The sequence below is a fragment of the Gallinula chloropus genome (genome assembly GCF_964237585.1).
Source record: "Gallinula chloropus genome assembly, chromosome: Z".
In the NCBI taxonomy this organism is placed as follows: domain Eukaryota; kingdom Metazoa; phylum Chordata; class Aves; order Gruiformes; family Rallidae; genus Gallinula; species Gallinula chloropus.
The window spans coordinates 43,741,373-43,754,378 of NC_140089.1; the positions used below are offsets into that span (position 1 = coordinate 43,741,373).

The 13,006-nt window shown below is 49.3% G+C and overlaps 1 protein-coding gene across 1 annotated transcript; it reads right to left on the reverse strand.

Moving 5' to 3' along the window:
• Positions 1 to 1,449: 1,449 nt before the first annotated feature.
• On the reverse strand, positions 1,450 to 12,521 carry QNG1 (Q-nucleotide N-glycosylase 1; the record flags this gene model as incomplete). Its single annotated transcript, XM_084278937.1, has 4 exons — positions 1,450 to 2,072; positions 5,304 to 5,499; positions 10,941 to 11,200; positions 12,185 to 12,521. The coding sequence occupies 4 exons, from the start codon at positions 12,519 to 12,521 to the stop codon at positions 1,840 to 1,842; spliced, it is 1,026 nt and encodes a 341-aa protein (XP_084135063.1). The 3' UTR covers positions 1,450 to 1,839.
• Positions 12,522 to 13,006: the final 485 nt, after the last annotated feature.

Below are 13,006 nucleotides of genomic sequence, written 5' to 3' on the forward strand. Positions count from 1 at the left end.
GAGGTGTAATTTTAAAAGGACCTAATTACTACACATAAAGCATTCCTCTGGTTTTAATCTGCACAAATGTTTAAGCACAAATGTAATTATTGTTGTTAATTGCGTATTTTAGCAATCATGGTTCCTTATACTGCTCTATGCACAGTCACTCCTACAACATATCCACGGTACAGTAACCCAACTGTAAATACCAAGGAACAGCTTTTCCTCAAAGCTGTCTTTTATATTCAAAAGTCCTCACAGGTACCAAATGCTGATGGAACCCAAACTCTGCCTCCCCACCCCCGCAAAGAATCTTTGCAATGCAAGGGAGAGTTTATAGGGCTTCCTATTTGCTAAGCACCCACAAACTGCCTTTAAGAAAGCTGTGTTACTAAACGGGCAGAATTCATCAGCTAAGCCCCCAAAATTCAAGACTGTGGACAACAAGCATCTTTAACCAGTTGTCTTCGGGTCGCAAGGAGAAGAGTTTTTGCCATCCAGAGCTGAGAAACTACCTGAATTTGGAAAAAGAAATGCCCCTTTTTATTAGCTAACCAGCAGTGAAATAAGTAAGCAAAGGATGGGAATGAAATGAGACTCATACTGTAAAGGGCCCAGCAACTGTAAACAACTATATAAACTAACTACAGATTCAATCCACTTTTTCACTGATTTCTGGTTTTATGTATCCAGGTGCATTATTTTTATGGCTTTAAATTAGTGACATTCCCCCCCCCTTTTAAATCATATTTAAAAAAAACCCAAACCAACACCTAAACCAAGCCCCAAGGGGGGGTTAAAAAACAAGGAGGAGGGAGATGCTATTCCTACTTCCTAAAGGCTGCGGGGAAACGGGACCGGTGCAAGCCCAAGCCAGGGAAACACTCTGCTGTCAGCATCTCCCTGGGGCGCTCCGGGCTGGCCAGAAGCGGCAGCTGAAGACCCTGTTAGGCTGTTTGCCCTCAGGGGCGCTCTGAGAGCGGGGCGGTACATCTCCCACCACCGCGCCTTCCACTCCAAACCTGAAAGAAGCCGGGAACGGGAACGGGAACGGGGTCGCTCCCGGTCTCGGGAGCCCCCCCCGGGGCCGGGGAAATCCAGGCGCCCGGCCTGACGCGACCGCGGAGCCCCGATACGGCTGGGATGTGGCGGGGCGCAGAACGGCGGCCCAAGGCCGCTACCGCGCCGCCGGTCGCTGCGGAGGGGCGCGGAGGGCCGCGGCGGAGCCGGGCGGGATGGCGGCGGCCAGGCGGCACCCGTTGTTTACGGCGGCTCGCTAGGCAACGGCGGCAACGTCCGGCGGCAGTCCCTGCGGCGAGGCGGTGCCTCCTCGCGCCCCGCCACCACAGCGCCCCCTGCTGGCGGGAGGAGCAAGCGGGCGGGCCGCGGCCTGCCGCCCGCCCCCACCCGCCGGGGGCCGAGGCCAGCGTAGGCGCGGATGAATGGCGCGGGGCGGGGTGCGTCACGGGACGGTTTATTTCGTTAACACGACAGGTAAGCTCTCGCCAAGCGCAGCCAGGAGGAGCGAGCGGCTGGGGAATACAAGCAACGGGCCAGGCAGCTGCCAGCGTGGGACATGGGCCCGGGCGGCGGGGAGGGGGGGGGGGCCGAGATCGGTCCCTCTGCGTGCACCCCAGTGCAGGCACGTACAGGCCCCGCGTTCACAGGGGCTGTCCCGCGGGGCTCACCCTACCCACTCTACCCTGGTAGCCAGACACTCTGGAAGAGACCCCGGCGAGGGGGCCGCAGGCCCTCGGGAAGCAAGCAAAGCATCTGGCTCAGCCTGTTCCAAACCTGCCGCAGGGGAAGCGCGGCTGCCGGGTAACAGGCACGGACAGGGCGGCTGCCAGCGCAGCCTCAGTAATATATACACCGCACGCGGTGGAACGGGATCTCCTTCATCTCCTCCCGGTGATCCCTGGCGTAGTCCCAGAGGTGGTAATCGAGTAACACGGCGTTTATCTTTCCACGCATGTCCTGACCCTTCTTCTCGTAGAGCTCCAGGAGGTGCTTGCAAATCAGCGCACAGCACCAAATAGAGCAGCCGCGGATCTCCACCTCCTCCTGATCTCCAGACTGGAAAATTGTTCCTGCGGGGACACGAGAAACAGCAACTCCATTACCTTCAGGAGACACAAGCCCCACGGTGGCCTGCATGTGCTGTTTTATATTCCCCTCCCTCCACGGTCTGCAGCTTTAAGGCTTTACACTACAGCTGCTATCAATATCACTACCGTTTCCCTAGGATTGCTTTAATTTTACTGTATGCACTTAAAAGTTTACCACCCATTCATTTTACACTGTGCTCCAAGACAGGGGTTTAAGAAAAGAACAGCTGTTTGAATTGTACTGTACATGACCCTTTTTTTGCTTGTGGGGACAAAAAGGATGGCCAAACATCATTCCAAGATAGGATGATCTGCACAGAAAATATACTAAGATTTAAAAATTGGAACAAAAAAACAGCCACCAAATCATACACCCATGAAAAACCCACCAAAAAAACCCCACATCCCTAAATATACATATATATATGTGTGTATATATACATTTTTATATATATATAAAATCCACATATATACACTATACATATAAAAATACAAAAGGACCCATTTCTTTGAATGACTTGGATGGGAATCACAGAATCACAGAATCATAGGGGTTGGAAGGGACCTCGAGAGATCATCGGGTCCAACCCCCCTGCCAAAGCAGCTCCCCAGCTCATATTGCACAGATAGGCATCCAGACGGGTCTTGAGTATCTCCAGAGAAGGAGACTCCACCACCTCCCTGGGCAGCCTGTCCCAGGGCTCTGTCACCCTCACTGGGAAAAAGTTCTTCCGCATGTTGGTGTGGAACTTCCTGTGCTCCAACTTGCAGCCATTGCCCCTTGTCCTGTCTCCACAGACCACTGAAAAGGGGCTGGCTGATTCCCCCTGCATCCCATACTTAAGATATTTATAAACATTAATTAGGTCCCCCCCTTAGTCTTCTTTTCTCACGGCTGAACAGCCCCAGCTCACTCAGCCTTTCCTCGTAGGGGAGATGCTCCAGGCCCTTCATCATCTTTGTAGCCCTTCTCTGGACTCTCTCCAGGAGATCCCTGTCTTTTTTATACCAGGGAGCCCAGAACTGGGCACAATACTCCAGGTGGGGCCTGACCAGGGCAGAGTAGAGAGGGAGGATCACCTCCTTTGACCTGCTGGCCACGGTCCTCTTGATGCACCCCAGGATCCCGTTGGCTCTCTTAGCCACCAGGGCACACTGCTGGCTCATAGCCAACCTGTCATCAACCAGGACCCCCAGGTCCTTCTCCACAGAGCTCTTCTCCAGCAGGCCATCCCCCAGCCTGTACTGATACAGATGGTTGTTCCTTCCCAGGTGCAAGACTCTACACTTGCTTTTGTTGAATCTCATCTGGTTTCTCCCTGCCCAGCTCTCCAGCCTGTCCAGGTCTCTCTGGATGGCAGCGCAGTGTTCCTGCGTGTCAGCCACTCCTCACAGCTTTGTATCATCAGGTACTTGCTGAGGGTGGATGCTATTCCCTCATCAAGGTCATCAGTGAAGATATTAAACAGGACTGGACCCAACACTGAGCCCTGGGGAACACCGCTGGTCACAGGTCTCCAGTCAGACTCTGCTCCACTGATGACCACCCTCTGAGCTCGGTCCGACAGCCAGTTCTCAACCCACCTCCCTGTCCACTCATCTATCCCATGCTCTCTCAGCTTTGCTATCAGGATGTCATGGGAGACAGTATCAAAAGCCTTGCTGAAGTCAAGGTAGATGACATCCACTGCTCTCCCTCCATCTACCCAGCCGGTGATGAGATCACAGAAGGCTGTGAGATTGGTCGAGCACGATCTCCCCTTGGTGAATCCATGCTGACTGCTCCTCATGACCTTCTTCTCTTCCAACTGCTTGGAGATGGCATCCAGAACAAGCTGTTCCATCACCTTTCCATGGACAGAAGTGAGGCTGACTGGCCTATAGTTGCTGGGATCCTCCTTCTTGCCCTTTTTAAAGACAGGAGTGACATTGGCTATCCTCCAGTCTTCAGGCACTTCTCCTGTTCTCCCAGACCTGTCGAAGATGACAGAGAGGAGCTCCGCAATCACCTTCGCCAGCTCCCTCAGGACACATGGATGTATCCCATCCAGTCCCATGAATCTGTGTACATTAATCCCTTTGAGCTGCTCCTGGACCTCCCCTACCTCCACTAGAGGGAAGCTCTTCATTTCCCGAACATGTCCTTACCAGAACTCATGGAAAAGATGAGTCAGACATGTGATCTATTTACCATATGGATACAGATGCAAATATGTACACAGCTTTTAAGATCCACAAACGATTGCATTCATCTGTTTATCCTGCTGTGTGATTTCAGAATTGCATGAAAGCAGTCCCACCTCCAAACAGTCATTCCACGTGGGAAGAGGGATTGGCTGTGGTTTTATTCACTGAAGTTCACAGTTAACAAGTACTGGAAGATGGAACTGTGCTTAAAAGTGAGACTCTAGTCTTGTGCAATTAACTTCATTTGAAGCAGGTTTTTTAAATAGAACCTTATAATAACATTACCTTGCTTGCAGCATCAGTTCAGTGCAGGTAGAGGAATCCCCCTGTTTTTACATCACCTCCGATCTAATGAGGAAATTATAAAATCATAGCATCACAGAATGTGTGAAGTTGGAAGAGACCTTTGGATGTCATCTATCCAACCTCCCTGCAGTAAGCAGTGACATCTTCACTACATCAGGTCACTCAGAGCCCCATCAAGCCTGACCTTGAATATCTCCACGGATGGGGCCTCCACTACCTCTCTGGGCATCGTGTTCCAGTGATCTACCACCCTCAAATTGAAAAACTTTTTCCTAATGTACAACCTAAATCTCCCCTTTTGGCATTTAAAACTGTTACCCCTTCTCCTGCTGCTGCATACCCTCGTGAACAGCTCTTCCCCAGCTTTCTTACAGGCACCTTCCAGGTATTAGATTGTTGCTTCTTTTACCTAAATCCCAAAAATCCAACTATACTCATGTTGAAAAGTGACTTTGGCAACAACAGTCCTTCAGTAACTTGGAGATCAACTGGCATAGAGTCTCTTTAATCCTTCCCTTATCAGTGTTTAACCCAAGGGACAGTTAGATGTTCATGAAAATGTAACCTTAAGATCTCATTCAAAACCTCTATTATGAGAGTAAGGTCCCTTCTGTTAACTCATCACTACCGAAGAAAACCACATTGCCCTCGCATGGAGAAACCATTACATCTTAGAAGGAGCTTCAGTCTGCAATGCCAAGAGGTAAGAGAGCAACAAACCTTCACGTAGTTTCTTCATCAGTTCCTCAGAATATTTCATTGCTTTTAAGTGAACGAGAACTTGAGGGATTCTGTAGTCAGCAAATATAGTCAGGGTAGAAATGTCATCAAAAGAGCCGTCTCCTTTGCCTTCTAATACACTCCATGTGTCAGCCACCAGTATTTGTGCCCGTTTGTAGAAAGACACCTTTTTTTTCTGATGAAAGAAATTCAGTAATTATCAAAGCGCCATAAATATGACAGGTACAGGCAGATACAGGTAAGAGCTACATTGTTCTGTGGAACAAACTAACTAGTGTTTCCCTTACCAAGAGGTAACTAAAACAGAGTAAAAGTGCACCATGAAGAGATTAAATGCTAAACAATACTGAACCACAAACAAGTTTATACAGAATGCTCATAAACAAATTGAAATAAAAGGGAAAAAAAATGAATAGAAGTCACTGCAGTGGAATAAAAATGGTTTTGACTCCACTTGGATCTCAGAACACATTAGTATTGGTTTACTTCCACTTGGCAAACACAGCAAACATTAATTCTTTCAGAAACCCTAAAGTTCTTCCAACCTTTTATTTCAAGGAGGGGAGCGTAAAAGGCCTGTATTGGATTAGACAATTAAAACACTTTCATTAATCAATTTAGCTGTATGTTAAGGGAATAAAACTCTACTGAAAACTTCAGTGAATGCTCCTGTGTTGTGCAGCTTGCTAGCTAAAGAGGCAAGGACAATGAATGCCAGTATGTGTGTTCACCAATACGAGACTTCCTTACGTACTGTCATAGCTCTATTTTTGTCACCAGCCTTTTTGCTGGTGCTCATCCCGCAAGACCTACATGCTTTTGTGACTACTCACAAGGGGAAAACTCCAGATAGGCTATGATCCATGTGCTGTTGAGGTATCCACTCTCTAACGAACATCACTTGTCAATGTAAATCCACATCTTTAAGACAAAGAGGTACTGGTGGGTTATATTGCCCCCGCCCCCCTTTATAGCTAGACAACACGTTCAGCTGTTGACAATGCATGCTAAGCAGCAGTGTGAAACTGGAGTGGTTCATCTGAACTACAAGCAGGTGGGGATTCAACTTACTTCCAGTTTTATTCTACCACCCTTCATAGAACTGCAATTTACAAACAATTTTCTTTTAAGCTACTTTTATTGCCAAGATGCTGCTATTCCTGAAAGCAAGGTGTATTTTTGTCATAAAACACGTTCTCACTGTTTTTGGAGAACAAAGATCTCCAAATGCATTTCACAGAACAACCGTGAAATGAATCACAGATCCTGAGAACTCCTTTCCTGGTGCCTCATTCTGTAATTGTCACAGATGCACAAACTTACTTCTACTGAACACACACAATTTTTAACGACCAATGAAAAAACACCACTTGAAAAGTCACAACAGCAAGTAAGTTACTAATAGACCAAATCTTATCATAGCTCCTACTGCCCCAAATCTACTGCAAGCTGAAGACATCGCTCTTTTATAGCATTTTTTCCAGTATAGCAAAGAATGTATTGTCTCCAGCACCACACCATTTTGCTAGAACAGAGAAAAGGAGAATTCAAAGGAACTTTTAATCTGCAATTTAAATTGGGAAAAAAACACTGTCTGGGCCTTGGCACTGAACAGATGAATTCATAATTCCATTGTTTCAATTACTGCTAGTTGTTATGCTGCACAAAGCTTCTGAATTTTATGTAAACTTCTCAATATGAAAAAAAGACTACTAAGCATTTATAGTGACTTTCCCCACCATTCTTTTCAGCATAAAGCAGGAAAAGCATTAGGTAGATGATATGATGCCACTAAGATAGCATAAATTGTACAAAAATGGAACATTTTACCAGATGGTAAAATTACTACTCACTTCCTTTTTCTCAGCAACACCCTCACTGTCTAGGAAAAGCCACCACATACAGGGACACCTACGTCTCTTCTCCACTACAGTGAGCAATTATAAAGAGACTTAACTAATTATGACCTGTGATATTAAAAGAAGAAGGTGTACTGTGTTGGCAAAGAGAAAATGTTGGCAAAAAGGGTATTTTGGTTTGCAGCTCACTTTTCAGAAGCCAAAGAACATTGGCAGCCTCTAGAATTACATTCAGTAACAATTAATTATGAAAAAATACTTTGTGTATGTTTGGAAAAACACATAGACAGAGAATTGCATTGAAAGTTAACCCAGAGGGTCAGGACATAGGAGGTCTGTAGCAGTCTGCAATAAAGATTTTACTGTAATTTATTTTATAGCCATATGTATTTCTATTATGGAGAGTTACTGAAACATGCTGGTTTGCTATCAGATGTGTCACTGTCTTTTTGGTTCCCTCCTAACCCCTTAGTGAAGGCAAACTCTTGTGAGAGAGAGCTCAATGTGCTGCAACAGAAATAAGGACGTTGTGATCCATGTTACAGAATCACAGAACGGCAGGGGTTGGAAGGGACCTCTGGAGATCACCTAGTCCAACATTCCTGCCAGAGCAGGATCACCCAGAGCAGGTTGCACAGGACAGCATCCAGGCAGGTTTTGAACATCTCCAGGGATGGAGGCACCACAGCCTCTCTGGGCAGCCTCTCTGGGCACCCCTTGGTGAATCCATGCTGACTATTTCTGATGCTTCTCTCACCTCCTGTTAAGTGCTAACACTGATTTTTTTTAAAAAGAACCAAACCAAAAAACAAAAAAAACCCAACCCCAAAACCAAGTAGGGTGTAAACCTAGTCTACATTATTTCACCCACCTTCAAAATACACATCTTCCTTAGTGAAAGCAGAAAAACAGCTTCCATATTCATGCAACAGGCTTTACTACTATGTCAGTGGTGGGATCATTTTTGGATCATCTTTTCATTCTGTAGTCTGCTGCTGCTTTTAGGGAGGCTTGCTTTCTAAAGCCCTCAGCATCATCTCATGAAAGACATTACGTCAATGAATACAGTCACTATAAAGATAAAAAAATACTCTATCACTTTACTTAGAAAATACTTCCTCTTTGATCACAGAAATTGTCAGAAAGTTACTTTATATGTAAAAAATCCCCATAAATTAAATAAGTGGTTACAAAGATTAAAAAGAACCTCTGATTCTTCATATAAACACATCTTACTTCATAGCAGGACACAAAGGAAAATGAAAAGCATGCCACCTACTGAAGGGCAGACTTAAGTGATAAATGCAATAGATTCAAAGCTCCAGTGATTGGTATTCCCAGGAGTTGCCTTGAAAAGACTACACAGATTATATGTTGCACTGCCACTAATAAAAAAAAAAACAAACCCAACTTTTGGACATAATGATGTAACGATTAAAAATGCTGCTGGAGATGGAATGGAGCACAGGAGAGTCACTGATGCGAAGTAAAACTGTGCCTGTATAGGCAATACCAGAGACACAGACAATAGGAGACAGTCTATGTTTACTTCCCATCAGTTTTATTCAGAAAAATGGTTCCAAAAAAGCTTCAGTAAACTGTCAGCCCTGGCAAAAGCACGGGCTCTTCCTGGCCTGCAGACATTCGCACTACAGCTGCCGTGCCTGCAGCAGGTACGGCGTGGATTCCTCGGGGCTGTACACTTGCACAGTTCTGCCAGCGTTTCATTTCTTTCGCTAGCTGTGAGGATCCTCAAGGCAAGAGAGAGAGATAGGGGGCAGGGGGGTGGTTTTAAACAATTCAAGTTTTAAAAACCTAAAAAGGGGGGGAAATCCTGATTTTGCAAGCAGAAATCATCTGAAATACTATGCATTCGTAAGGAACGCAAAGGAGTCATGATCTAATAGGGAACGTGGAGCCTATCAAAATAAATTACAACAAAGTGATGAAGGCAGAGACCACATATGAAAAAATGGCTCTCCTCTGGGGTGTGGAGGGGGAGGTAAGGTGAGTCACGACATTGGGAAGATGTTCCTGACAATTTAAAGACTCCAGAGAATCAAGGTTCTTTTAAGAAATTAAAAGAAATTGTGTGACTATATTTTCAGAGGTTTAGACTGATGGAGAACTGAAATCTCATTTTTTTTACCTGAGTTTAACAAAGAGCTATTCGGTGGTGCGAGAATGCTGTTGTGAAAGCGTACTACCCGTATGATACTGTTGCAGTTTTGCATGGTTGGGTGCTGGGCGAGAACGGGGGTGCAGAGAACGGCTGCTGTGAGGAGCTGCTGGAATTCTCCACGGCCCCAAAGTATAAACAATTCAAGGCCAAGAGATAGTCATAGCACCTCTGGGAATCACATATAGGAGAAAAAAAAAACCCGGCAGCAGCTGCATTTTGCCACTGGAGAAGGGAGTGAGAAGATGTAACGAGCTGTGCAGACACCAAGGTCGGGAAAGGGTGGGGGGAGGAGGCGCCCCAGGTGCCAGAGAGAAAGATGCCCCTGCAGCCCGTGGAGAAACCCATGGAAAAGGCCGAGACCCCACCTGCAGCCCGTGGAGGGGCTCCACACTGGATGGAGCAGGTGGAGACATACAGAAGATGCGGTGACCCTACGTTGGAACAAACCCCTGCCAGCACTTGCAGCCATGAGGAGAATCAGAGACACACAGATGAGAGCGAGTTTTGCGTCGGAACAGGTTTGCTGGGGGAGGCTTATAACCCTGTGGGAGACTGGGACTGAGAGACACTGTGATAAAGAGATAAAGTCCTGTGGGAAAGGATTCATGTTGGAGAAGTTCATGGAGGACTGTCTCCTGTGGGTGAGACCCCACGGTGCAGCAGGGGGAGGGTGTGGAATGAATGCCCCCCAATCCCAGCAGAGAAGAAAACCAACTTGCAAGGGACCCCCATCTCCCAGTCCCTGCCCCCCTGTGCTGCGATCAGGGGGAAGAAGGGAGTGAAATCATGACTAGAGTGAAGTCTGCTAAGAAGGGAGCTGGGGTGGGGGGAGGTTAGAGGTGTTTTAAGATCTGGAAAAGGAAAACAGCTCATGCAGAAGTAAACGAGAACCCCATTTTCCCCAGTCCCTGCCCCCCCTGTACTGTGAGTGGGGGAAGAAGGGAGCAAAATTCTGACTAAGGTCTGTTAAGAAGGGAGTGGTGGGGGGAAAGTGTTTTAACATCTGGTCACACTCCTGACTCCGGTTTCACTGTTCTTTGTAGTGTAGTGTAATAAATTGGATAGTTTTCCTTCCTCACTCTGTGTTGAGTCTGTTTTGCCCATGTCACTGCTGACAGAATGATCTCTCCCCATCCATATTTTGACTCCTGAGACTCTTAGTATATATTTTCTCCCCTGTCCAACTAAGAAGGGGAGTAATAGACTGACTTTGGTGGACATCTGGCCTTTAGCCAGGGCTAAAACACCACAGATACACAGCAATTTAGGTAATTAAGACTGACTGCTCCTAGGGGTTGAGGGGTTTTCCTTTCATTATACAGATCAAAGTGTTTACCGATTCAAGACAAAAATTTTGAAGTAATAGCGAATCTCCCACTGTTGAATATAGAGTTCCACACAAACGTTTCTTTCACTTTCCATTTCCCAGAAGAAAAAACCTCAACCATTCACAAAGATCACTTTGGAAGTATCCCCCCTCAGAAAAGTTCACAGAGACAACTTTTAAGAGCTATCCTTTAAGGCACACAATAAGCAAGGAACGAATTCTGAAGTTCAGTGTTAGCACCACCTTACCTCAAACACAGCTTCGTCTCTGTAAGAAGGAAAATTTTCCAGTACTAGACGTAGTAGTTTCTGAGCACTCTTCTCACTCATTTTAACACAGGTGAGGAAAGAGCCTCCGAACTTCTCCAAGAGAACCGTTCCACTTTCATTCAGCACCCGATGTCTTTCTTCAATCAACGGTATGGGCACCTCCGTGTCGGAGCGAAACACGTGCCTAACTTGGTCAAGGGTCATAGTGGCAAAATACGATGCACTGGTAATGGGTATTCCTTTAGGAAAGGAAAAATAAGGTGTTTAGGCTACCGTAACATATCCTAACGCACTGGCCTGCATTTACACCGCAAGGTCTGAAGAGTCTATCAACTCTTAAAGGTGTTCAGAGATAACTGCATGGCTGCTTGAAGCTGAACCCCTGCTGGTGCACAGTCCTTCCTTCTACAGGTAAGGATTCCCAGCCATGGCACCATTCTTACTTCCATGGGCCATGTTCCCCCAACGGCTTCAGCCTCTCTACCCCGAGTGCAGTGTCTATGCAGCACGCTGGCCAACGCAGTCAGCATACAGAGGGTACAGCCAGGCCTGTCCTCCTCCCGCTCCTCATGGCACTGGGCATTTACAAGAAGGATCTTAAGGCAAGCCTTAACTTACAGATCCATAGGAAGGCAATTAAAACTTCCAGCTACGCCTACAAATAGCTAATTCTCCCCCCACCCCCCCCCCCCCGATGACAGCAAGAAGAACGCTGGGTCGGGCGGCACTTGGGTTTCCAGACTTCCTGGAGCCGCCGCGGGGTCCGATCAGCCCGTGGGGGGGGGGGGGGGGGGTGTGTGTGTCTCGGCGTACCCTCGCCGACCCTCCTGTCGCGGAAATAAATACTCCGTTTGCCTCAAGAACGCAGGCGAAACAGCGGGCGTCGCCAGGAGCTGACTACGGGCGCTCCGTAACGCCGCCTTTGGGTGGAGGCGAGAGCACCCTCGGAAGACCCACGAGCCCCGGCAGAAGGAACGCTCAAGCGCTCCCCGGCGCCAGCCCCAGGCACCGAGGGCCGGCCCGAGCTCGCAGCCGCACCCGACCGGCAGCAGCGCCCAGAAACGGCGCCCGCTCGCGAAGCGGCGCGCTCATCGCCCGGCTTCCAGCGCCCACCGCCGCCCGGCTCCTCAGGGGCGTCCGCGCCCGCCGGGCGGGGCGAGGCCCGGCCCGGCCCGGGGCCCGCCGACGCCGGCGGGAGTCCCGTTCCCCGGGTGCTCACTAACCGTCGTCAAGGGCCCTGTTGACGGCGGCGCAGAGGGACCAGTAGCCGCTGTAGGTTTTACCCTTGTATTTCACCAGGTACTTGCGGTCCTCCCGCTCGGACCAGAAGGAGAAGTTGAGGGTGTCCACCAGGAACACCCAGTTCACCGCCTCCTCGCTGGCGGCCCGCGGGTTCAGCTCGTGGAGGCTCTTCCACCCCGCCAGACCGAACTCCGCTGCCGAGGCTTTGTCAAACAAACTCTCCGCCACCCGCCGCGCACCCTCCTCGTCCACGGAGACATCTTTGCTGCGGCCGGCTATAAACTCGGCAGACTCCAGGGGGGACGGGAAGGTCTCCATGCTCGGCCGCCTCTCTAGGTGCAGGAAACACGCACGCTTTCAGCGCCAGCCCCCTCAGCCGCGTCCCCGCCCCTCCCAGACCGCAGAGTATCGACGGGCGGCAACTGCCACGCCGGGTGTGCAGGGAACTCGTGTTCCCGCGGCCGGCCCTCGCTGAGGTGCGGCGCGAAGAGCTACAGCCGCTGCGCTCCTCGCTTGCCGCCGATGTGCTCGCCCCTCCCGCCCCGACCCGCGCCGCCGGCGCCGCGCAGGCGCCCGGGGCGGAGCTGTAGCATGCACGGCGCGGGGCCGCCCCGCCGCCGCCGACCCGCCTCCGGACGCGCGGCGGGCAGAGGAAAAGCGCCAACCGCCCCTCCCGCTCCGCACCCCCCCACACACATACACACGCCCGGGCCTGCGTCTCGCTGCGAGGCGGGATGACGCCGGCACAGCGCGGCCGGACGTGCTACCGGCACCGCCGCGCAGGGCGGGCGGTGTTTAAGGGG